The sequence below is a fragment of the Salvelinus namaycush genome, chromosome 10, assembly GCF_016432855.1.
Source record: "Salvelinus namaycush isolate Seneca chromosome 10, SaNama_1.0, whole genome shotgun sequence".
In the NCBI taxonomy this organism is placed as follows: Eukaryota; Metazoa; Chordata; class Actinopteri; order Salmoniformes; family Salmonidae; genus Salvelinus; species Salvelinus namaycush.
Window position 1 is genome coordinate 12087201 of NC_052316.1, and position 26822 is coordinate 12114022.

General features: G+C 41.1%; 2 protein-coding genes across 3 annotated transcripts; one reads left to right on the forward strand and one right to left on the reverse strand.

The window, feature by feature from the left end:
• The first annotated feature begins 4308 nt into the window (after window positions 1-4308).
• LOC120054423 (transcription factor jun-D-like) lies at window positions 4309-5897 on the forward strand. Of its 2 annotated transcripts, XM_039001840.1 has the most exons (2): window positions 4309-4411; window positions 4634-5897. In XM_039001840.1, the coding sequence occupies exon 2, from the start codon at window positions 4753-4755 to the stop codon at window positions 5419-5421; it is 669 nt and encodes a 222-aa protein (XP_038857768.1). In that variant the 5' UTR covers window positions 4309-4411; window positions 4634-4752; the 3' UTR covers window positions 5422-5897. The 2 variants fall into 2 exon arrangements, with proteins under 2 accessions (XP_038857768.1, XP_038857767.1); XM_039001839.1 differs by having other exon boundaries at window positions 4309-5897.
• A 4290-nt stretch (window positions 5898-10187) lies between these two features.
• LOC120054424 (ras-related protein Rab-3A) lies at window positions 10188-19037 on the reverse strand. Its single transcript, XM_039001841.1, has 4 exons — window positions 18801-19037; window positions 14382-14500; window positions 10784-10908; window positions 10188-10378 (listed from the first exon to the last, which is right to left on the reverse strand). The coding sequence occupies exons 1-4, from the start codon at window positions 19023-19025 to the stop codon at window positions 10188-10190; spliced, it is 660 nt and encodes a 219-aa protein (XP_038857769.1). The 5' UTR covers window positions 19026-19037.
• Window positions 19038-26822: the final 7785 nt, after the last annotated feature.

Below are 26822 nucleotides of genomic sequence, written 5' to 3' on the forward strand. Positions count from 1 at the left end.
GAAAAATGCGCTCTTGCAACAGCTGCATAGTGCGGATCCGAGCCTATGGAATAAAAGTGAGGCCTTTATTGGTTAATCTAATTAATGCGGATAAAAAAATAAACCCATAGGCCTAATGGATACATGCTCAATCTCGAACACTTTTGATAGACTTAAAGGCGCAATCTGTAGTTGCTACATCCATTTTTGAACTTATCAAATATATATTTTATATATATATATATATATATATACACAGACACACAGTTGAAGTCGGAAGTTTACATACACCTTAGCCAAATACATTTAAACTCAGTTTTTCACAATTCCTGACATTTAATTTTAGTAAAAATTCCCTGTCTTAGGTCAGTTAGGATCACCACTTTATTTTAAGAATGTGAAATGTCAGAATAATAGAAGAGAGAATGATTTATTTCAGGTTTATTTCTTTCATCACATTCCCTGTGGGTCAAAAGTTTACATACACTCAATTAGTATTTGGTAGCATTGCCTTTAAATTGTTTAACTTGGGTCAAATGTTTCGGGTAGCCTTCCACAAGCTTCCCACAATAAGTTGGGTGAATTTTGGCCCATTCCTCCTGACAGAGCTGGTGTAACTGAATCAGGTTTGTAGGCATCCTTGCTCGCACACGCTTTTTCAGTTCTGCCTACAAATTTTCTATAGGATTGAGGTCAAGGCTTTGTGATGGCCACTCCATTACCTTGACTTTGTTGTCCTTAAGCCATTTTGCCACAAAAAATGGCTTAAGGAAGTATGCTTGGGGTCATTGTCCATTTGGAAGACACATTTGCGTCCAAGCTTTAACTTCCTGACTGATGTCTTTAGATGTTGCTTCAATATATTCACAGAATTTTCCTCACTCATGATGCCATCTACTTTGTGAAGTGCACCAGTCCCTCCTGCAGCAAAGCAACATGATGCTGCCACCCCGTGCTTCACTACTGAGATGGTGTTCTTCGGCTTGCAAGCCTCCCCCTTTTTCCTCCAAACATAACGATGGTCATTATGGCCAAACAGTTCTATTTTTCATTCATCAGACCAGAGGACATTTCTCCAAAAAGTACGATCTTTGGCCCCATGTGCAGTTGCAAACCGTAGTCTGGCTTTTTTATGGCGGTTGTGTAGCGGTGGCTTCTTCCTTGCTGAGCGGCCTTTCCAGGTTATGACGATATAGGACTCGTTTTACTGTATATATAGATACTTTTGTACTTGTTTCCTCCAGCATCTTCACAAGGTCCTTTGCTGTTGTTCTGGGATTGATTGACACTTTTCGCACCAAAGTACGTTCATCTCTAGGAGACAGAACGCATCCCCTTCCTGAGCGGTATGCCGGATGTGTGGTCCCATGGTGTTTATACTTGCATACTATTATTTGTACAGTTGAACGTGGTACCTTCAGGCATTTGGAAATTGCTCCCAAGGATGAAGCAGACTTGTGGAGGTCTACAATTTTTTTCTGAGGTCTTGGCTGATTTTTTTTGATTTTCCCATGATGTCAAGCAAAGAGGCACTGTGTTTGAAGGTAGGCCTTGAAATACATCCACAGGTACACCTCCAATTGACTCAAATGATGTAAATTAGCCTATCAGAAGCTTCTAAAGCCATGACATTATCTGGAATTTTACAAGCTGTTTAAAGGCACAGTCAATTTAGTGTATGTAAACTTCTGACCCACTGGAATTGTGATACAGTGAATTATAAGTGAAATAATCTGTCTGTAAACAATTGTTGGAAGAATTACTTGTGTCATGCACAAAGTAGATGTCCTAACCGACTTGCCAAAACTATAGTTTGTTAACAAGAAATTTGTGGAGTGGTTGAAAAATGAGTTTTAATGACTCCAACCTAAGTGTATGTAAACTTCTGACTTCAATTGTACATGTAATTAGAGGGTGAAACACAGAAAGTCCGGGTAGCTGTTAAATTAACTGTTCAGCAGTATTATCGCTTTGGGGTCGAAGCTGTTCAGGAGCCTTTTTGTCCCAGACTCGGCGCTCCGGTACCGTTTGCCGTATGGTAGCAGAGAGAACAGACTGTGACTTGCGTGGCTGGAGTCTTTGACAATTTTTAGGGCCTTCCTCTGACACCGCCTGGTATAGAGGTCCTGGATGGCTGGGAAATCGGCCCCAGTGATGTACTGGTTCGTACAGACTACCCTCTGTAGAGCCTTGCGGTCAGATGCCGAGCTCTCAATGGTGCAGCTGTAAAACTTTTTGAGGACCTGCAGGCCCATGCCAAATCTTTTCAGCCTCCCGAGGGGGTAGAGGCGTTGTCGTGTCCTCTTCATGACTGTGTTGGTGTGTTTGAAACCATGATAGGTCCTTAGTGATATGGACACCGAGAAACTTGAAGCTCTCAACCATCTCCACTACAGTCCCATCGATGTGACTGGGGTCGTGCTCGGCCCTACGTTTTCATGTATTCCACGATCAGCTCCTTTGTCTTGCTGATGTTGAGGGAGATGTTGTTGTCCTGGCACCACACTGCTTACCAAGAAGTCAGTGAATGTTCCTGAGTGGCCGAGTTACAGTTTTCACTTAAATTTGCTTGAAATTCTATGGCAAGACCTGAACATTGTTGTTTAGGAATGATTAACAATCAATTTGACAGAGATTGAAGAATTTTAAAACGAATAATGGGCAAATGTTGCACAATCCAGGTGTGGAAAGCTCTTCGAGACTTACCCAGATAGACACACAGGTGTAATCTCTGCAAAAGGTGATTCTAACATGTATTGACTCAGAGGATTGAGTCTTTATCTAATCAAATTATATTACTGTTTTATTTTTCATTATTATTATTTTTTGTACAAATGTTAGTTTTTCTTCCTCTTTGACAGAGTATTTTGTGTAGCTCGTTGAGTCTGCGCTCCTCTCCATAACGATTTAATTAGCCTACATGTATTTTTTTTATATATATATCAACTGTTACTAATAATCCTCAGCAACAACCACACGGCCGTGGCAACGTTTAGAGGTAAGCAAATATAGGTCAACGAAACAATATAATTAAATTGAATAATAATGTAGGCTGTAACAACTGAAGGGAACTAACAGTAAATTGGCAGTTGAATATGTGTGGTTGTTAGGACTCCCTACGGTCGATACTGATTGTGGCTAATATTTACCTTGATAGAAATAGGAAACAGAGAAAGTCTGGGTAGCCTATAACTAAGACATTCGAGGGTGCCCATCCCTGCAAGTAAAAAGGCAGTACAATTTAAATTCTGCATAATGGCACAGCATTTCATAAACTTTACTGTTCATGAAATGCTGCCATTTGACTGGTTTCACATTCATCTCCAGTGATTATAAGGTAAAATAGATCTAAAACAATGTATATTTACAATCCCCTTATCCAAACGGATTACTCATTTACCTAGCTCTTATCAATAGCTCTCATTAAGTTGTAAATTACAGTGCATGGAGAACGGTGTTATTTCAATCTAAAAAAATAAAGTAGATGCTTTTTCCACTTGGAACCGGTAAGTTCGCTAGACCTTATTAATGTTTTCTTTGTGCGTAAAGGTGGTGGAATTAAAAGGGAATTGAGTCAAGGTCAGAATACGAAGTATCTGTAGACACACCTTCATTTATTAAATCTCCACCCCAAACGAATAGCGGTTGAATAGCATGCTATTCTCGTGTTTAAATTAAAGGTCAGAATACGCCTAGAGAGAGAGGTGCATGAAAAGGGAATTACGTTTCATTTACTTGCACTTAACTCGGGTCAGAATCAGCCCTGTGGTGAATAAACTTTGAAACTTGAAAATAAGAGTAGGTCACTCTTACCTTATAACATTGTATATGCCTTTACTGTGTCAATCAGTTAGTGAAAATAGTGTGACCTTGAATACACTAATAGTCATTATATATCATGTGTTTTTTATAAAGCTCATTCTAAAAACCACACTCTTAGTCCTAGTATCTTCTCCATTTGCTATTTTCTTCTTTCACCTCACTTTTTGGACAAGGTAAAAAATTACGTTATAGGGTATTTAGTGCAAAAACATTTGTCAAACAGAACTCAATGACTTGTTTTACTGTGCAAAAGCAATAGAACAGGGAAGAAAACAAGCCTTGACCAACCCCCACGCCTCCATCCAAGATTTGCTATGACATCAAACCACAATGCACCGCAGTGTTTGCAGTTTACCCGCCTTCTCCATGGCAATGGGGCTAGTACGTCCCCTTATTCAAATAAAATACGTAAAAAACGTGATTTCTGTCCAATCTGCGCGCTCTGAAGTGACATAATGGAATTTACGAGGATAGAAAAGGTAGCGGCAGCATGCAAGCGCACACATTGGAACTTCTACCCCTCTAGTCGGGAGATTAATCATCGACTGTTTCTTATCAATTGTTTATTAACGAGGAAAAACAAAAAACGACAACATTTTTGAGGCAAAAGGTGATTTATACCCTGAACTTGGAGAAGGGGTAGGGCAACTTTAAAAGAGCATTTGATTTAATGTTATGCAAATTACGCATCGTTTCCTCTTCAGCAACTGAGAGGTTATGGGAACCCCTCTTTCTGTCGTAAGGCTCTGCTGACTTTTTACAGCTGCTGTCATCTAAGAATTTGTCTTTTACCAAAATATGATGAAGAATGACATTCATTTAAACCTTGTAGATGCCACTAATCTAAAGCCCCATCTCCGCGACGCCGAGTGCATTCTCAACTCCCCGGACCTTGGGCTGCTGAAACTGGCTTCCCCGGAGCTGGAGAGACTCCTCATTCAGTCCAACGGAATGGTCGTAACAACACCGACCTCTCAGTTCCTCTACCCCAAGTCAGTAACTGACGAACAGGAGTTTGCCGAGGGATTCGTCAAGGCTCTGGAGGATTTACACAAACAGAACCAGCTGAACGGGGGGACTTGCGCTCAAACGAACAGTCTCGACCTAAGTACCAACGTGGCTCCTGTCACTGTACACATGGACTTACCCGTCTATACGAACTTGAACAGTTATGGTAATGGACCTTTGGGCACCACTGTCAATTACTCCACAGACACTGTACCCTTCCCACCTCCTCCCTCTCACCATTTAGGTGGCACACAGCAGCAACAAGCACATTCCCGGTTGCAATCCTTGAAAGATGAGCCGCAGACGGTCCCTGACTTGCACTGCTTCGGCGACAGTCCACCACTGTCGCCTATCAACATGGACACACAGGAGCGCATTAAAGCCGAGAGGAAAAAGCTGCGGAATAGAATTGCTGCGTCCAAGTGCCGAAAGAGGAAACTGGAGAGGATATCCAGACTCGAAGACAAAGTCAATAACCTAAAAACTCAAAACACTGACCTGGCCTCAACGGCAAGTGTACTCCGGGATCAAGTGGCTCAGCTAAAACAAAATGTTTTGAATCATGTGAACAGCGGATGCCAATTGTTGCCACATCAAGTTCAAGTGTACTAATCGCAGGACGACATTGGTCAACCAGCATAAATAAGCTCAATATCTGTTCTCTTGTTGGCTCTCAAATATCTCAATTATGCACGTAGAGCCATCGACTTTACAGACTAAAAGGACTTCACTAATGTACATTTTCTGTTTACACATTCTTTCTCATGGGTGTAAGACTGGATCAAACCAGTTCATCATTATTGTATTACTATATCATAGCCTTATACTGAATAAATAAATATTTGCATGTTTATTGACAAACTCGAATGTTACCTAAGAGGGTGTCATTGGGTGCACGTCATTTCTTACCCCTTTTAACGTTTACAAGCAAGCACTTGTACATTTTATATTCAATGCTCCAGTGTCTTATTTCAGTGTTATCTTAATGTGAAACTGTTGTCACCTTTTTGTTGCACTGAATATTTCCCTTCACATTCCTATTTTACTTGGATTCAGTTATCAAATAAACATTGCTTGATAATACACGGCACATGTTTTGCTGTCTGTTGGTTCAGTTTTCTGATTAATTTAGAAGCAACAAAACAAGATCCTACACACCAATGTCTTCACAAGCGACAGTAAGCCTTTATACTAGTTGCGTTTTCACAATAGGCTAAATGATTGGGTGGGGCACACAAGGATATTGCTCAATACATATTTGGAAAGTCCAATAAATTATAACTTGGGTCCAACCCACCATTACAATTTATTTGATATAAATACACCTTTTAGTACAATATGCCCATGGGACACTTTTCCACTTATTTATGTGAATTTTAAAAGTTAGCATATTAGCCAACTTTATTAGGCCTAAATTGACTCCTAACTCTGGCATCACGTCCGGAGAATGGAGTCCATCGTGGCATTGTAGCATTTAGCATATTGGATACAAACGTATCCATTCCTCGCAGGAAGTCCGTTTGCTGTGATATGTCAGTGAATTGTGTATCAACATGGTGTGTTGTGCCCTCTGCTGGTGTAATACGATAGGCCTATTGCAGAAATTAGACTCCTGTGCTGTAGATGAGTTCATGTATTGATTGAGTATAAGAAATGTCATCTAATTAGTTGTATCAACACAATTTCTTTGTTCGATTGAGTGCCGGCTATGCTGGTAGGTCTACATATGATCATTTAGTCCAAAACAAAAATGAAGATTACTTTTAGTTACTTTATACAGTATGAAACTGTTTGCATAGGACCAAGTTGTGGTAGCACAGTTGATCTATTGGTGTTGTTTTTGTAAATCAAACCTGTAATAATGCTTCATGGATAATTTTATGACAAGGTATAAACCTTGTATAAACACCTTAGTGTAGACAGCCAGACACCTATGAAACAGATGGTCCAAGCTTGCTTTGAATGCAGCCTCAGAGACCACTCTATAGATACCGTAGCGTAGGCACCTATGAGCCAGACACCTATGAGACAGTGAATAACAAATGGTCCCAGCTTGCTTTGAATTTGCAGCATCAGTACCAGGGCTATAAAATATGTGATGTTGCAGGGGCTGGCAGGCTCCTGGAAGCAATGTTGCGAGCCAAATGAGATGGTGCAACTGCTGTGTTTGTGAGTGTGTGTCTTCTGTATTTTTATGTGAGACGCACACTACATAATGATAGTGGTGAACATACATCAATGAGGAAAACTGCAATATTGCAACAGGCCAAACTTTTATTTTTGTCATTGAATTCCACAACATGTACAGCAGATTTGGTAATGTTCACATTTTAACATTTTGACACCATATTCCCTTATTGTTATAACATTAGTTGTTGTATTCCCACAATAGAAATGCAAAGTAAAAATCTATGTAAACCAAGTCAACAGTACTTTGCAGAACAGTATTCGGTGGATGCACAAAAATAAAATTAAAAAAACGTTGTTAAATTCCAAAAACAAGCAACACTTTGGGTCTTTTGAAAAATTGCAATACCTTCCTGACAGCGCAAACCTTATTGGATGCCTTGAAGGTTGCCTTCGTAGCAAATCAATGAAATAAAAACATAATCTCAAATACTCTTATTGTACTCTTCTAAATTTACACTCAAGTCAAATGTTTATTTTTCTCCCAAGCTTTGGTGACATCCAAGATCCTAACAACATTTCTCACTATAAATCCACCAATTTTACAAGAGTTTTAAAACCACTAGTATATTTGTGTAAATGTTTTTTTGAAAGTAATGGCTTTATGTAACCCAACAAATCATGATTATTCCCTCTTTTTATACCCGACACCCTTTATATAGTAGATCTACTGTCAGCAAGCTCTACTGTTTGAAATGCTGTTCAGTTGTACTGCATATTGCTTTTTATTAAAGAAAGTGACACATTCATTCACAAGCAGGCCTAGAACTAATGCAGATAAAATACAGGTTTCAGATTTTGTCCTTTTTTTGCAAGCCTGGAGTCAATACAACACACAATCCACGCATGAAACATATGACAAATGCATTTACAGTTTGTTTCATAGAAAGGAAGACAGCATCGGCGAGGAGGAGGACAGTTTACAGAAGGGGGGGGGGGGGGGGGGGGGTCTCTGGATACTACTGAGATGGCAGACTCACAGCCATAATATAGTAGAGCAAAATTATGTTGAAAATGTATGCTGGATTGCAAGATGATCAAATATTGTTGTTATTGTAACTACAGTTGTTACACATTATCAATATTGTCCCACATCAAAACTTTGGTATGACTCAGTGAAGTACAAATGTGACAGTTTCATCAATTGAGGATGCTTGAATGACTGATCTATTTGTATGATTATTTCGCACTCATTCACTCTAGTAAAGACAGCCATTTGTCAACAACATAGAAAAGTTGACTCGTAAACATCACAAAGGTCTTAAGGGAGATAGTGGTTCTCTAATTTGAGTGGAAACTTGCCTGGATTGAGACCTTGGACTGAATATCAATTCAAAGACAAGAGGCAAAAGGTTTTTCTTTCCTAAATGAAACAGTTTACTAAATTGCACTCAAACAGTCTCATAAGGGTTAGCGTTTAATTTTACATACATTTTACTGCAAATTGTTCCAGTCACACACACACTACAAACCCATAAACTCTTTGTTGCATAAGCCTACGCTTGTGTGCATTAAAGGTAGAGTCAACAAAATTACATTGCCACTCGCAGCATCGCAGATATTGCGATGAGTGAGATGCAAGACTTCACTCCCACACAGTATCTGCGCATGGGTTCAAGTCAAGCTGTTTGAGCATGGTAGGTACGGGATCCAAACAGCAGAAGTTTACCCTCACTCTTTAATGCTCTTAGTTGTTGTGGATATTGGCCCTGGTTTACTTGTGCACCTACGTCATATCTACCTTTAAGTACTTACAAGCAGTGGGACAAAAACAGCCTTCGCCAAAACTGAGCAAAACATATTTTTTTAACCTATGTTATTGTACAGGACACAGTATGATTTCTATATTATTTAACTTCACTTGTGCAGTCTCTTGTATCCTATTTCAAGTCATAAGGAGCCAAGTATTGCCTCTGATATAACATGCACATTGTAATTCATTATTTCTCACAAAAATACAAAATAAGATAATTGAAATGGATGTAAAAGGTGAGCGATGCTGATATACTTCAGCTATGCTCTGGTTCTGTGGTTTCAGCCTCTTTCCATGCAACTAGCATTAATCTTAACAGCTCTTAGTAAGTGTATTAGCAAGTACCTGAGAGCGGTAGTAGGAGCAAAGAAGTTTAGTGTAAATGGGCATAGGGGGATGACAATGAGATTAATTAAACCATAAATAAATTGATTCAGAGAAAATCTACAACATTGACCTCTCATATCTTCATAGATCGTTTCTTTATGCTTTTTAAAAAAATCTATTTTTTCAAATGGATCCCTTAGATATTAGATAATGCACATTATTTACATACACATTTAAACCAAACATGTACCAGTCAAAAATGCCAAGAGTGTGCAAAGCTGTCATCAAGGCAAAGGGTGGCTACTTTGAAGAATCTCAAATCTAAAATATATTTGGATTTGTTTAACACTTTTTTGGTTACTACATGATTCCATATTTGTTATTTCATAGTTTTGAAGTCTTCATTATTATTCTACAATGTAGAAAATAGTAAAAATAAAGAAAAACCCTGGAATAAGTAGGTGTGTCCAAACTTTTGACTGGTACTGTATAAAGAATGTCTCTGTTTCTTTTTACCTATCTATAATTTGTTTGTATTTCCCTTACTGTTTTTTCATACGCGAAAAGCTTTACAAAGGAAAGCGGTACCAGTATACAAAACATAAGGTACATTTTTTTTTTAAGAAAAAAGGCTGATTGGACAACAATTTGAGACTGGAATGATGTTATACCAGTGACTGATGCAATCCAATATATGTTTTCTTGTATTTCACACAGAGACAGGGGACTTAGACAGTATATATGCACTAGGCTTCAATATCTCTGTTTCCAAAGTATTGACCTGTTTATGACAACACACACTTTAATATGGAATTCCATCCGTCTCTAACAAAGGCTTTTATCAGAAAACCATTAGTCTGAGAAAATAAGGTAAACAATGATGAAGATTTGAGGCAGACTCTGGATAGAGACATTCCAGTTCATAATTTAAGACCACATTAAGGACCCGAGTAAAGGAAGCAGAGGACACGAGAATCATGTGAGAAACAGAGTGAACATCACCTATTCACCCATATGGAGTGATTCATTGATTTGTGGGGAAGGGGGGGTTGTGAGGGGACCTGAGGATGAGTTGATGGTGTGGGGGAGGGGGGGGGGGGGTTGCTCAGCTTTAGCATGCACAGTCCTGGTGGGGGGGTGCGGGCTGCTCGGTGAGCTGGGGCCCTTGTTTAGCCCCTGTAACTGCCGGGTCAGCGGCATCCAAGCTCTCAGACATCTTTTCGCAGATTATGTCCACCAGCCGCTCGAACGTCTGTTTCACATTGATGTTATCTTTGGCACTGGCCTCAAAGAACTCGAACCCTGGAACATGGTGTTATAATGGTGTTGGATTTAAATGTTTACCAAACTAGCCATACGTGATCAGTAATCTTTCCCATTGGTTTCTGAAGCTATTGTGAGCAAACTTCGTGTTTTGTCATGACATTTGGTGGTGGCGGTGGGATCTGTGTTCAACAGCCAATACGGCACAATTCTTTTTATGTTTGCTTATGATGCTGTTCCACCTCCTGATCGCATTTACTCTGGATAAGAACTTCTACCAAGCGATTGCAAACTAATTATACATGTTATTGTTGCTGACAACTCAGATGATAAAATCAAATCATCAGATAATGGTACTTCTTAACATCAGCAGTATCATTGAATTGTATAGCTCATGTAGTTATGGTGGGCACTGTGAGTTGGTGTTGTGTGACTTGAACTCACCCATGTGTTCAGAAAGCTGCCTGCCCCTGTCTCCTGCCACCACCCTCTCGTCCTCCATGTCACACTTGTTGCCTACTAGCAGGACCTGGGCGTTGTCCCACGAGTACGTCTTAATCTGGGTCGACCTATGGCAGCCATACAGAAAGGTTCAGTATTGGAAAAGATTACACACACATCCAGTGGTTTTGAGCAGGTGCTTGAGGTCAAAGAGACACAATGATGATCTGAGGATCGAAACATTGTTTCAATAAACCACTCTTACTAAGAACATAGATTGCAGTGTGCAGACTGCAGAGATATGGTCCACTGCAGAGCCATTGAAAGCTCAGGTGACATTTTCACTGCACTTATCCAACATTCAAGGGTCATCCAAAATGAGTTTGGAATAATGCAGCTTGCGATAAGATTAACGTTTATTTTGGGTTATTGTGAGTAATAGTATTTGGTTACACGCAAACTTCACTGGCCACATTATGTAAGCAAGCGTTGAAAATAAATGTACACATACATGTTATTCAATAATTTTACCCACGTAAACATGCGTCTGCTTAGCCAAACGTTAAAATAGAACTTGGGTTTATTTGAGACGCTCCACGTGCTGCAAGTCCCCTCCTTATTGGATATCAGGAAGATACAAACCCACGTCCCCTCCTTATTGGATATCAGGAAGATACAAACCCAAGTCCCCTCCTCATTGGATATCAGGAAGATACAAACCCACGTCCCCTCCTCATTGGATATCAGGAAGATACAAACCCAAGTCCCCTCCTCATTGGATATCAGGAAGATACAAACCCAAGTCCCCTCCTTATTGGATATCAGGAAGATACAAACCCAAGTCCCCTCCTTATTGGATATCAGGAAGATACAAACCCAAGTCCCCTCCTTATTGGATATCAGGAAGATACAAACCCACGTCCCCTCCTTATTGGATATCAGGAAGATACGAACCCACGTCCCCTCCTTATTGGATATCAGGAAGATACGAACCCACGGCCCCTCCTTATTGGATATCAGGAAGATACAAACCCAAGTCCCCTCCTCATTGGATATCAGGAAGATACAAACCCACGTCCCCTCCTTATTGGATATCAGGAAGATACAAACCCACGTCCCCTCCTTATTGGATATCAGGAAGATACAAACCCACGTCCCCTCCTTATTGGATATCAGGAAGATACGAACCCACGGCCCCTCCTTATTGGATATCAGGAAGATACAAACCCAAGTCCCCTCCTCATTGGATATCAGGAAGATACAAACCCACGTCCCCTCCTTATTGGATATCAGGAAGATACAAACCCACGTCCCCTCCTTATTGGATATCAGGAAGATACGAACCCACGGCCCCTCCTCATTGGATATCAGGAAGATACAAACCCAAGTCCCCTCCTCATTGGATATCAGGAAGATACAAACCCACGTCCCCTCCTTATTGGATATCAGGAAGATACAAACCCACGTCCCCTCCTTATTGGATATCAGGAAGATACAAACCCACGTCCCCTCCTTATTGGATATCAGGAAGATACAAACCCAAGTCCCCTCCTCATTGGATATCAGGAAGATACAAACCCACGTCCCCTCCTTATTGGATATCAGGAAGATACAAACCCACGTCCCCTCCTTATTGGATATCAGGAAGATACAAACCCACGTCCCCTCCTTATTGGATATCAGGAAGATACAAACCCACGTCCCCTCCTTATTGGATATCAGGAAGATACAAACCCACGTCCCCTCCTTATTGGATATCAGGAAGATACAAACCCACGTCCCCTCCTTATTGGATATCAGGAAGATACAAACCCACGTCCCCTCCTTATTGGATATCAGGAAGATACAAACCCACGTCCCCTCCTTATTGGATATCAGGAAGATACGAACCCACGTCCCCTCCTTATTGGATATCAGGAAGATACAAACCCACGTCCCCTCCTTATTGGATATCAGGAAGATACAAACCCACGTCCCCTCCTTATTGGATATCAGGAAGATACAAACCCAAGTCCCCTCCTTATTGGATATCAGGAAGATACAAACCCAAGTCCCCTCCTTATTGGATATCAGGAAGATACAAACCCAAGTCCCCTCCTCATTGGATATCAGGAAGATACAAACCCACGTGGACACTTTTTGTCTGGGGATTAATCGTCGTAGTAAAGAAACACGTGATTTTGTCTGACTCCGGGTCAAAATTATATACTAAACATGTAAAGTGTTAAACCTTTGTTTCATGAGCTGAAATATAACATCCCAGAAATGTTCCATACGCACAAAAAGCTTATTTACTTCTACTTTTGTGCACACATTTTGTTTACATCCCTGTTAGTGAGCATTTCTTATTTGCCAAGATAATCCATCCACCTGACAGGTGTGGCATATCAAGAAGCTGATTTAACGGCATGATCATTACACACACAGGTGCACCTTGAGCTAGGGACAATATAAGGCCACTCTAAAATATGCAGTTTTGTCACAACATAATGCCACAGATGTCTCAAGTTTTGAGGGAATGTGCAATTGGCATGTTGATTGCAGGAAAGTCCACCATAGTTGTTGTCAGAACATTGAATGTTCATGTCACTACCATAAGCCGCCTCCAACGTTGTTTTAGAGAATTTGGCAGTATGTCCAAAAGGCCTCACAACCGCAGACCATGTGTAACCACGCCAGCCCAGGGCCTCCACATCCAGCTTCTTCACCTGCGGGATTGTCTGAGACCAGCTACCCGGACAGCTGATGAAACTGAGGAGTGTTTCTGTCTGTAGTAAAGCCCTTTTGTGGGGAAAAACTAATTCTGATTGGCTGGGCCTGGCTCCCCAGCCATGGGTGGGCCCCTGCCCAGTCATGTGAAATCCACAGATTAGGGCCTAATAAATTTATTTCAATTTACTGATTTTCTTATATGAACTGTAACTCAGTAAAATTGTTGAAATTGTTGCATGTTGCATTTATATTTTTGTTCAGTATACAAAGAAGTAGCTAAAAAGTGAACCATATGCATGTTTGGTAAAATATCAACCCAATGTTCATCTTCCAGGACAAACTAGTTAGCAACAAACTAGCTAGCTAAATGTCCATGAATGTTTCATCTGTGTTTTGACCTGCCTCAAAATTAATATACTTGGTTCACAATGGCGCACGCAGACGCATGCGCATGGCCAGTGTAGTCAGCATGTTAGGGTAATTTAATCGGTTACTGTTTCTAATAGTATTTTTGCATAGGATTGAGGACAGTGATTAGGAGTGGAAAATGCCACTTGGTGTCAACATGGTCCCTGTTACAATCCTGAATCTCAAACTAACTAGAACTATACACGTAACTGCCAAAATAAAGGAAACACCAACATATTGCATTGGATCACCACGAGCCAGAACAGCTTCAATGCACCTTGGTATAGATTCTACAAGTGTTTGGACCTAGCACACCGTAGGCCTTTATGAAGAAAAGGTCAACAAACCTTTGGTGCCAATTAGACCTCCTCCAGTCAGGCCTGTACTGTATTAAGGAACACTGGTCTATGTTTGTCCACTGTTGTACTACTATTTGCCATATGGTCACATGACCACACCACATTCCTGAGCAATCACTTACCAGTCCTGCACAGCATTAAAGGAATCCTCATTGGTGATGTCATACATGAGGATGAAGCCCATGGCACCGCGGTAGTAAGCGGTGGTGATAGTCCTGTACCTCTCCTGCCCTGCCGTATCCTAGAAACATCACACACACACACACACACACACACACACACACACACACACACACACACACACACACACACACACACACACACGGAGGTTGCATTAAAACGAGCACCACAGCCAAATTGACATGCACCACAGTCAAATTGACATTGACAGCGATCGTCCCACGCACACCAATAACGACAGAACATTAAAACCCTCCGGTGATTTCAAACAGTCTACCCGCAGACTGCTTTTGCTGCCAACAGATGATGATGGGGTATCAGTAGCTTTTACAGCTCCTGACGCATTTCCACTGTGACTTGCCAAATTTCTCCTCCCTTCCTTGGTTGGCAAGCCGGGGGGTGGAGGGGGCAGATTGAGTTACGGCCTAAGCTCTAATGAATGCTCAGGGAATGAGGCCTCCCTGACAACCCTAATACTGCATCTCTCTAAACTGTGGAGCAACATCAGCCCCAATCCCCATTACACACAACACTATGCTGGTTAGGCTTTATTTTAGGGTAGTAGTCAAATTGTTTGTTTTTTTATGAGCAAAGTCTAGCATGCATAATGAATCTGAATACACATGTAAATATGTAAATTGGGTGAAATATGTACATTATATGGTGTGTAACAAATGTGCTTGTTTATGTTTTAGGTCATATTTGAATTATCAGCATACACAGCTTTTTCAATTTTACTACACTTGAGTGTGTGCTAAGCTGACTGTATGCTGTACTGGGAAGTGGGGAATGGGGAGCAGTGTGTGTATAGGTGGTGGGGGGGGTTATATACTCAAGAGAAATGTGTAGTAATGGGGGAGGGTGCACACTTCAGAGTCATTGCCCTGGGAAAAGGCTGACAACAGAACAAGCCTTTCCTCAACACACATACACGTATCCTCTTTCACCAGCCCACTATAGCAGTGTTTGATACACAATATGGATGTGCAGTAGAGACTGCAGTGCCCCACAGCACAAACTGGTTGAATCAACATTGTTTCAACATAATTTGTCAATGTATTGTGATGTGGAATCTATGTGGGAAATACATTGGATTTGAAAAAAGTAATGAACGTAAACTGTTGTTTTGAGGGTGACATTTCGACCGCAGTATTATGTCATCATGGTAACCAAATTTCAACATAAACCTTGTATAAAATATGTTGAATTTGTACCTTTAAAATGTCAGATTGTCAACGTTATATCCACTATCAGAATTGTTTTTTAAATAGTCTGGGCAGCACCTTCTAATTGATCTATCTACAGCTACCCTTTGGTCTTCCATCCAAGGTTTTAACCAAGGCCAGCCCTGCTTAGCTATGATATTTGTCATTGATTATTAGCAATGTGCTATCATGAGAATGATTGTTGAGAGGACCCCACTTAAAAATGAAATAGATTCACTATTAAAGTTATTCCAAAGGGTAGGTTTAACAGAGCAAATTAAATGTGAACTTTATCAATCATCAATGATGCTATTTAGGCCTATATAGCATTTGCAAAATCATCAACAGCAACTGTTTGAATTCAACCCAGAATTCAACTAAATAGACAACACAATAGGCCAAATATCAACATTTGAAGGAGAAGTATCTTCTACTTGGATAGTTCCACCTTTGCCACTGACTTAGTCTGGCTTTAATTCACATCTCCATCTCAAACAAAAATCTAAGTTAAATAAAATGAATCAACCAAATCAAACTTTATTTGAAGTGCATTTAAAGTTTGATTTGATTTTTAACATCAATTATTAATGTGTAGACAAACTGGAATTAAAGCCAGACTAAGTCAGTGTTACAGATGGAACTATCCAAACAGAATATAAATATTTTTAAAATGTTGATATCTGGTTGCATTGACAACTAAACACAATTCCTATGTGGCCCAGTTGGTGGGGCATTGCAAATGCAATGCCAGGGTTATGTGTTCGATTCCCATGTAGGACCAGTATTAAAATGTATGCCGTCACTCTGGGTAAGGGTGTCCGCTAAATGTAACTCAATATTATTTTTGAAATACAATAAATAGCTTATTAGCATGTCTACAAGTTAACCAAAGATAAAAGTTAAAGAATGGGATTAAGCCAGTGGTTCAGATGGAACTATCCAATACAGTAGATAAATCTTTTATATGTTGATATTTGGTTGCATTGTCAACCAAACACAATTCAATACTACTTTGTAATACAGTAAATAGCCTAAAGTTAAAGGAGCTATATGAAATATTTGTGCATTGTAATTTCAGTGGAATCATAGTGTTTCACAATGTTTTAAAATATAATGTTTTTGGGCCCACACGAAATGACATAAAGATTGTTCAGCCTTCCTATTGGTCAACAAAAGCCAGACTGGCTCGATGTCAAATTGGCAGGCTGCACCCCCCCTCTCTTCCATCAACGTCTCTCAGAGACGTGGTTATCATCTCACAAGCAGAATCATCAATGGCAGAAATCGACTTGCCATTACCTGGTTGATAAAATTCTATAATGTTGGCCTCCTGAGAGGTGCAGCGGTCTAAGGCACTGCATCGCAGTGCTAGAGGCATCACTACAGATCCGGGTTCGATCCTAGGAGACACATGAGGCGGTGCACAACTGGCCCAGCATCGTCTGGGTTAGGTATTTTATCAGGATCCCCATTAGCTGTTGCAAAAGTAGCAGCTACTCTTCCTGGGGTCCACGCAAAACATGACATAATACAGAACATTAATAGACAAGAACAGCTCAAGGACAGAACACTACATACATTTATTTTGGCCGGCTGGGATGTCTTTGTCCCATCGCTCTCTAGCGACGTCTTGTGACGGTCTGGCGCATGCACACTGACTTCGGTTACCAGCTGTACGGCGTTTCCTCCGACACATTGGTGCGGCTGGCTTCCGGGTTAAGCGGGCAGTGTGTCAAGAAGCAGTGCGGCTGGGCGGGGTCGTGTTTCAGAGGATGCATGGCTCTTGACCTTCGCCGCAACCGAGTCCGTACGGGTGTTGCAGCGATGGGACAAAACTGTAACTACCAATTGGATATCACGAAAAAGGGGTAAAAAGTACAAAAATAATAATAAAATTAAAAGATTCTGTTCATGTGACAAAACAAGCAATTTATAGTGTAAAGAATCATTTCACCATCTAAATCGCTGTGAAATATATTTTAAATTACAAATAAAATCGTATTTTCAGCTGTTTGAAAGTGATGTACAAAACCGAAAGTAAAAAGACACAGAAATGCAGCATCACATTAGTGGAAACCAAGACTGTTCTCAGGGCAGGCCTGGTTTTATCGAGATACTGTATGTTCAAGTCGCGTCGGGGACAATTTTTGCATTTAAGCTAACCCTAACCCTTTTCCTAACCTGCCATGTTAATTATCCTAACCTGCTACGAAAAGTTGCTTCTGCTAGTCAAAACTGGCAGACCTGCCATGAGAATAGTCTTAGTTTCCAATAATGCCATTCAGCCACAGAAAATCACCATGCCATTACCTGGTTGCTAAAATTCTAAATTGTTCGCCTAATTTCATTTTATGTGACAATACAAGCAATTCATAGTAAACAGAATCATTGCACCATCAAAATCGCTGTGAAATATCTTGTTTTCAGCTGTTTAAAGCTGGTGGACAAAACTGAAAGTTAAAGGCTCAAGCGCGAGTGGTTTCCACTAGATTCCACAGACACAAAGTCTCCAACATGTTGCAGGGAAATGGGATGTAGAGGAGGAGGGAGAGTTGTTTGTATTCAACCTAAGTGTTGTTGCAATTCACCTAGCTTCCACATGTGTGTGTAGCACCTTTAAGGCTATCTTACAAACTAATGTTACATTCAACCTAAATTGACTAACATATCCATGGCCACATTTTTAGGTTACTGTAACTATGCATTCCTTCTTATGTAATCATATAAAGCGTGCTTGTTCAAGATAGCATGCATAGGTCATCACAGGTCTACCTATTGCTATAATAATCTACGCAAAATCTCGAACGGCATTGATCACTTGCACTATGTACTTTTAATCTCAACTGCAGTCCAGGTCCTTTGTTTCTGCTATTAGATGAAGCACAATGATGACATTGTATTCCCATTTGAACTTTGCTGTGCTTTTAAATGGTTGAAAGTCCAGTGATAGACATTTGGGTGACAACTAAACCAAAAATCTGAAATTGTTTTTCCATTGGAATTTGGTTGTTATTTTAGATGGTTGAAAGTGTAGTGATAACACATTGAAAGTTCAACTAACTTTAGGCTGTGTTTTTGAGTGGGTGAATATAGGGACAGAATTCTTCGTTACAGGGACATATCAACCGTATGAAAGGGGCCATCTCCAAAACTCACCCAGATCTGTAACTTGATCCTCTTGTCGTTCCTGTAGATGGTCTTCACCTTGAAGTCAATGCCCACCGTGCTGACGAAGGCTGGCGTAAAAGAGTCGTCTGCGTAGCGGAACAGAAAGCTGGTCTTGCCCACGCTGCTGTTTCCAATGATGAGGATCTTGAACATGTAGTCAAAGTTCTGGTCTGAAGACTCCTTCTGTCCATAGGTAGCTGTAGCTGAAGCCATCTGAAAGATTAGAGAGAGAGAGTTTGTCAACTGACTGAAAATATCCCTTGTATTTGGAAGTATCATGGAAAGAGTTCCAATACTGATTCTTGGCGGATCACAGAGCAGTACTATTATTACATTGTGTTTCTATAAATGGCCTCCAACACTTCAGAAATGCCTACTTCAAAAGGTAAAGCCTAGGATAAGCAGTGGAGGCCATGTTCTAAGTACAGACGAAACAATACAGAATCCAAAGTGCCAAATATCCACACAGGGCCTGCTTAAAACCCCTTGTCAAACACACCTAGTACAAAAAGTGAGCAACCTCATCCATCACAGTGCAATTTATCAGTGTTCACCAAGGCCAACTAGTGGTAGTAATCAATAAGACACTAAGTTCTGGAACATCGATAAACCAGAGGCACAAGAAGACAAGGCAGTGCATCAAGAAACATTTAAATCGGTTCCCTTCAACGTGACAAGATATCAGTGGGCGAGGAAATAGTCCACTGACGGCTTCTCTTGCACCTGACAGGAATCAAAGCTTTTCGCACAAAGTGGAACATTCTGAACTGCCTGATACTTACAACACCTCTTTAATTATGGGTTGCTGGTTTTACAGACCAATCATTCTGTCTCTCAAAAGATGTGAGCCATTGTGTACATATTTAGTCAGCTCTCAACAGTGCATTCTTGAAAGATAGAGCAGCCTACGCCACATGCCACAAAAATGACTTCAAGTGGATTGACTGCTCGTCCTCTCAGGACATCTGCCCCCGTGATATAGAACAGTATAGTTGTAAAGTGATTGATCGCATTGGCAGGGATCATATTGATCTTGTGGCGGGAATCGTGTCTACTCTTTAGGGCAACATTGACATCACTTCAGCCCATCAGGATTCAAGGTCTCTTAAGGCTCCATCTATAGCACAAAAATGTGCTTTTTGGTCTTAATTTAAGGTTAGAATTCGGCATTATTGTTAAGGCTAGGATTAAGGTTAAGGTTAGGTTTAAAATCAGATTTTATGACTTTGTGGCTGTGCCAGCTAGTGACCACTCTGCACAGCTGCCTCCAGAACAAGTTTCATGACGAAAAACGCTAACCTGTGTGGAGTACATAGTGCATCTTTGACCTTAGTGCAACTGTACCTATAGTGCTATTTTCAGATTTACTGTGGTGCTGTTCATAGCTTTGACACAGGACTCTTGTAAAGAATAGAGAAGGAAGTGCAAATAAGGTCAATAGAAAAAGCATGCCAGGAATTGATATGCAACCGGATCAATACTGCAAATTCTAAATACATTCTAAATAAGTCTTGACAAAATAAACTGACAAAACAGACTATACAACCTTCAATATAATACATCACAAATGGCCAGAACCTGAATCATGCAGGTTCTTGTTTAAGTGTATCCCTGACATGTCAAAATATCAGAGTGAAATTCAAAGTATTTTCTAACGTGTCTGCTTCTAGTCATGATGACTAAGATTTCTCTAAGCTTCCTCTGATGATAGATAGTCATATGACTCTGCCTTACTTGCTGTCCAGTGTTACTAGAAAAATAATGTTTGTCTCAAAGAACACTCTTAGCTTTGAACACTCAGGTTATGAGTGAAATAAGCTTGCTTGTGGGCCTGATAATAAATGTCCCCAACATTCAAAGCCATGTGGTTTTGCCTCTTGTTTCCGAAGAACATAATTTAGATGATAGGCCTAGACCTACCAGTACATAGTTGCTGGACCTCACAAAGAGCTTATAGAGTGGTGAGGAGTCTACTGTGTCCAGAAGCGAATTCACCATTCATTCTCTGTATTCTGGGTTCACTCAAACATAATTTTAAGCCTTGCTTTACTATTGAAAGTTACAGCTGATTTTGGGATTGTATATCGATTCTCTCTCATTAAATATAAACCATCTGATTTATTCGTTTCAGTCTCTGAATTGTTTAACTTTCCGCTGACAGCTCCTGATAATATCAGGGCATAAAAACTCTAATCTGTCTCCTGCATTAGCCTAGTGTGCCCAGCTGGCGCACATGTGCACAAGGCCCAAGCTCACTTTCCCCGATTTTCCCTGGCTAAACTAAATTCAGCAAAAAAAGAAACGTCCCTTTTACAGGACCCTGTCTTCAAAGATAATTCGGAAAAATCCAAATAGATCTTGATTGTAAAGGGTTTAAACACTGTTTCCCATGCTTGTTCAATGACCCATAAACAATTAATGAACATGCACCTGTGGAACGGTCGTTAAGACACTAACAGCTTACAGACGGTAGTCAATTAAGTCAAGGTTATGAAAACTTAGGACACTAAAGAGGCCTTTCTACTGACTCTGAAAAACACCAAAAGAAAGATGCCCAGGGTCCCTGCTCATCTGCGTGAACGTGCCTTAGGCATGCTGCAAGGAGGCATGAGGACTGCAGAGGTGGCCAGGGCAATAAATTGCAATGTCCGTAGTGTGAGACGCCTAAGACAGCGCTACAGGGAGACAGGACGGACAGCTGATCGTCCTCGCAGTGGCAGACCACGTCTAACAACACCTGCACAGGATCGGTACATCCGAACATCACACCTGCGGGACAGGTACAGGATGGCAACAACAACTGCCTGAGTTACACCAGAAATGCACAATCCCTCCATCAGTGCTCAGACTGTCCGCAATAGGCTGAGAGAGGCTGGACTGGGGGCTTGTAGGCCTGTTGTAAGGCTGGTCCTCACCAGACATCACCGGCAACAACGTCGCCTATGGGCACAAACCCACCGTTGCTGGACCAGACAGGACTGGCAAAAAATGCTCTTCACTGACGAGTCGCGGTTTTGTCTCACCAGGGATGATGGTCGTATTCACGTTTATCGTCGAAGGAATGAGCGTTACACCGAGGCCTGTACTCTGGAGCGGGATCGATTTGGAGGTGAAGGGTCCGTCATGGTCTGGGGCGGTGTGTCACAGCATCATCGGACTGAGCTTGTTGTCATTGCAGGCAATCTCAACGCCGTGCGTTACAGGGAAGACATCCTCCTCCCTCATGTGGTACCTTTCCTGCAGGCTCATCCTGACATGATCCTCCAGCATGACAATGCCACCAGCCATACTGCTCGTTCTGTGTGTGATTTTCTGCAAGACAGGAATGTCAGTGTTCTGCCATGGCCAGCGAAGAGCCCGGATCTCAATCTCATTGAGCACGTCTGGGACCTGTTGGATCGGAGGGTGAGGGCTAGGGGCATTCTCCCAAGAAATGTCTGGGAACTTGCAGGTGCCTTGGTGGAAGAGTGGGGTAACATCTCACAGCAAGAACTGACAAATCTGGTGCAGTCCACAAGGAGGAGATGCACTGCAGTACTTAATACAGCTGGTGGCCACACCAGATACTAACTGTTACTTTTAAATGTTGACCCCCCGTTTGATCAGGGACACATTATTCCAGTTCTGTTAGTCACATGTCTGTGGAACTTGTTCAGTTTATGTCTCAGTTGTTGAATCTTATGTTCATACAAATATTTACACGTGAAGTTTGCTGAAAATAAATGCAGTTGACAGTGAGAGGACGTTTCTTTTTTTGCTGAGTTTAGCTGGCTAGCTGAACTAAGCTAGTTTTCGTCCTCATTGCCAAACTTTATAAATACTGCACTCTCAACTTCAAAACTCCTTTGCTAGTTATGCAATCATGTAACTAAGACATTTTCTGGAAAGAAACGTACATTTTGTTTTATTGTTTTGTTGAATGGTCATGACTGGTTCGAGACATGTCGTATGACGACAGTGGCGAAGGATATCATTGCTTCTTAACGGGGATCCAACTTCAGTTTTGAGATCCACTGACGTCATTAGCGTAGAGTTATAGCTGGATGTTTCGACTGGTCTTAGAACTGTGACAATGGGCAACCTCGATGGAATATGTAGTCATTTTGCCAACACAGCTGGATATGTACACAAAATAGCAACTCAAGAAAATATGATACAATGAATGGCTAAATTGCTTCCGGACACTTAAGGGTCCGCAGAGCTCCTCCTCCCACTCACCACTCTATTGGAAACCCAATCATCATTATTGACACCTCCCTTTCAAGAGATTTGTGCAATTTGTCTAAATCTTATTAAACAAATGCATTCTATTCAACTATTGACTGAAATATGCTTCTTGCAATGTCATGACAGGACTTGATGGTCCCTAGACTCCTTATATCTTTCTAAGGACACAAGTCTGGCTGGCCAAGAGAACTAATCCCACAATTTGGACAAAAAAAAGATGACATGAGTCTTGACCATATGTTAAATGAGAGACGAAGACTCAAAATAATTCCAACCAACGTGATTTACCATAAACATTTCAACCTCTCCCAACTGAGGAAAGTATCTGTGGCATCAACCTGTGTTTCTGTGGCATCAACCTGTGTTTCTGTGGCATCAACCTGTGTTTCTGTGGCATCAACCTGTGCATCTGTGGCACCAACCTGTGTTTCTGTGGCATCAACCTGTGTTTCTGTGGCATCAACCTGTGCATCTGTGGCATCAACCTGTGTTTCTGTGGCATCAACCTGTGTTTCTGTGGTATCAACCTGTGTTTCTGTGGCATCAACCTGTGTTTCTGTGGCATCAACCTGTGCATCTGTGGCACCAACCTGTGCTTCTGTGGCACCAACCTGTGTTTCTGTGGCATAAACCTGTGTTGGCTCTTCTTTTCAGCCTAAAGAGATTGACACCTTAACAGATGTGTGATGTCAGCTGGTCCTAAACTGTGTCGCTGCACTATGAGTCAGACAGTTTTGATCAGTCTTTTGGATGGGTTCCCACTGGCAGCTTGTTAATCCTGTTTTAGTCCAGGATGATCCCAGAAAGCCTGAGAGTCAGACCTGATCCAAACACCCTGGCATTAGGCAAGCTAATGAGAAAGACAATGACAGTCTGCCAAAGGAGCTGAAGTATACCTCAGCTTAATCTGGCTCAAATAAAACAAAACCAACATTTTGTGAAAGCAAATTGGGCAGCGCTATACATTAGATATGCATTATTCCAGGGTAACTATAAGGGTATAACTTTAGTGAGTTAGTCAAGTTAAGTCCAGGCTGTTACCTAGCTAGTACTTATTTTCTTACAAGACAATACAAAAATGCTAATGAAATGTGCCATAACTTAATAGCATATTACTACGTAATTACTAAGGTTATTCCACACCGGATGGTTGTTCTGAGGCCCATGTAATGTGAGGCAATAAATAATCCACTTACATTTTGGGATGTTAGAATGTCCATAATATTGTTATAACCCCTGTCCTAAATATGCTTAATCTTTATTGATGTGAGATACTTGAATTTATATTCCCAGCTAAGCAGTCTGAAGAAACCATTGTGCTTCTTCATAAAACATTGTATTTTTCAAACCTATATCAAACATTTACATTTAAGCAGACGCTCTTATCCAGATGGAGCAATTAGGGTTAAGTGCCTTTCTCAAGGTAACATTAGCATATGTTTCACCTCATTGGCTCAGGGATTCAAACCAGCAACCTTTCAGTTACTTGCCCAACGCTCTTAACCGCTAGGCTACACGCCAACCCCAGGTGACCCAAGTTCATGAAAGATATAAAGAGTTGCTTGGGTGATCTAATTAGGAACACATTGTAGCTATCCTCTTTTGTCAAATTAAGTGGCCGACAGTATTAATTCAAGAGCAAAGATTAAACTTACTTAGCCAAGATAATAAACGATATATTGGTGAATTTCTCATCCTGAAATCACAGAACTGAATGTACTGAGGCACTAAAAGGCCCTCTACAGTAAAGTAACTTTGCCCAGTAAAATAAACATCTGTCAACACATTGCTAGAACTGAGAAATTATACTCCACAGCAGACACACCCATTTCCAAGACAACTCCCTGCATTCTCTTTCAAGGATGGGCTGAATTCATTTAACAAAAAGTGATGATTCATTACTTGGGTAGTGGAAAAACATAAAAGGGAAATAAACGTTCAATTGACAGTGGACCGAATTGGACTGAATCAAATCACATGAAAATTCATAGTGAGACATTAACCAAAGAACTGTAAGGTACCAAAACATCCAGAAGGTTGCCTAATATGGCATTTTCCCCCCATCCAATCACATTTTCCATTTTCTAAGAAGACAAATGCAGATCAGAAGGAGCTAAATATAGCATTTCCTCCCTCTTTATAGAGCAGAAGATGCCATGAACCTGCTAGTATCACAATGGAAGCCTGCAATTAAGAGAGTGGAGTTTTTGTTTTCGTAGTATGGGGGGGAAACAAAAAGTGCTCTGTAATCTAATATAATATTGTAGGGCAGGCAATAGCAGCCCTTATTACACCATTAAACATTGAAGGTGCCTTAATACTTTTTCTGTGATGCATTTCCCCCAGAGAATCCAGCAATAACATTGGAGTATGATCTCTTTCAAGTATATTTAAGGTAAATGCTCACGCACACATTTAGACGATGTCTGTATATAATATTGCCATGGGACTCAAAAGATCATATTTGCAACAATATAGTCCTTCTGAAACGTTGAATAGGCCAGCCACATCCTATCTGTGATTACATTTGTTTAGTAGGCCAGGTAGCTTAAGGGACCGTTTGAAATGTATAGGCCACAAATAACAAATGTAGCAACCCTTTGTTTATGAACGTGGATATATACTTTGCCACTTCAGCATGCTTTTGTGGCACAGTTGATGCCACGCTGGGCTACGGACCAGAAGGTTGAGCGTTCGCCGACCACCATGAATGAGCTCACTTTCCCTGCCTGTTTCATTAGTCCTACACTATGATCAGAGTTGGCTGCAGACAATGATCAGCTAGGAGGAAATCTGATTTTCAACATTTTGATGCCATATTTATAATTATATCAAATGTGCCTTCGGAAAGTATTCAGACCGTTTGACTTTTTTCACATTTTGTTAAGTTACCGCATTATTCTAAAATGTATTAAAATCCTCAGCAATCTACCCCATAATGACAAAGCGAAATCATCCTTGAGATGTTTCTACAACTTGACTGGAGTCCATCTGTGGTAAATGAAATTGATTGGACATGATTTGGAAAGGCACACATCTGTCTATATAAGGTCCCACAGTTGACAGTGCATGTCACAGCAAAAACCAAGCCATGAGGTCGAAGGAATTGTTTGTAGAGCTCCGAGACAGGATTGTGACGAGGCACAGATCTGGGGAAGGGTAACAAAAAAATTATTGCAGCATTGAAGGTCCAAGAACACAGTGGCCTCCATCATTCTTAAATGGAAGAATTTTGGAACCACCAAGACTCTTCCTAGAGCTGGCCGCCCAGCCAAACTGAACAATCGGGGGAGAAGTGTATTGTTCAGGGAGGTGACCAACAACCCGATGGTCATTCTGACAGAGTTCCTCTGTGGAGATGGGAGAACATTCCAGAAGGACAACCATCAATCAGGCCTTTATGGTAGAGTGGCCAGACAGAAGCCACACCTCAGGAAAAAGCACATGACAGCCCACTTGGAGTTTGCCAAAAGGCACCTAATAACTCTCAGACCATGAGAAACAAGATTCTCTGGTCTGATGAAACCAAGATTAAACTCTATGGCCTGAATGCCACGCGTCACGTCTGGAGAAAACCTGGCACCATCCCTACGGTGAAGCATGGTGGTGGCAACATCATGCTGTGGGGATGCTTTTCAGCAGCAGGGACTGGGAGAATAGTCAGGAGAGGCAAAGATGAATGGCGCAAAGTACAGAGAGATGCTTGATGAAAACCTGCTCCAGAGCGCTCAGGACCTCAGACTCGGGCGAATGTTCACCTTCCAACAGGACAACGACCTTAAG

Bases quoted from the DNA above. Each gene is read 5' to 3' on its own strand.
- LOC120054423 (XM_039001839.1), top strand. From the start codon at position 4,600: ATGATGAAGAATGACATTCATTTAAACCTTGTAGATGCCACTAATCTA.
- LOC120054424 (XM_039001841.1), bottom strand. From the start codon at position 19,025: ATGGCTTCAGCTACAGCTACCTATGGACAGAAGGAGTCTTCAGACCAG. The intron at 10,909-14,381 runs GTAAGTGATTGC...TGGCTGCCATAG, and splicing joins TTTAATGCTGTGCAGGACTG to GTCGACCCAGATTAAGACGT. The intron at 10,379-10,783 runs GTGAGTTCAAGT...ACCATGTTCCAG, and splicing joins GCAGCTTTCTGAACACATGG to GGTTCGAGTTCTTTGAGGCC.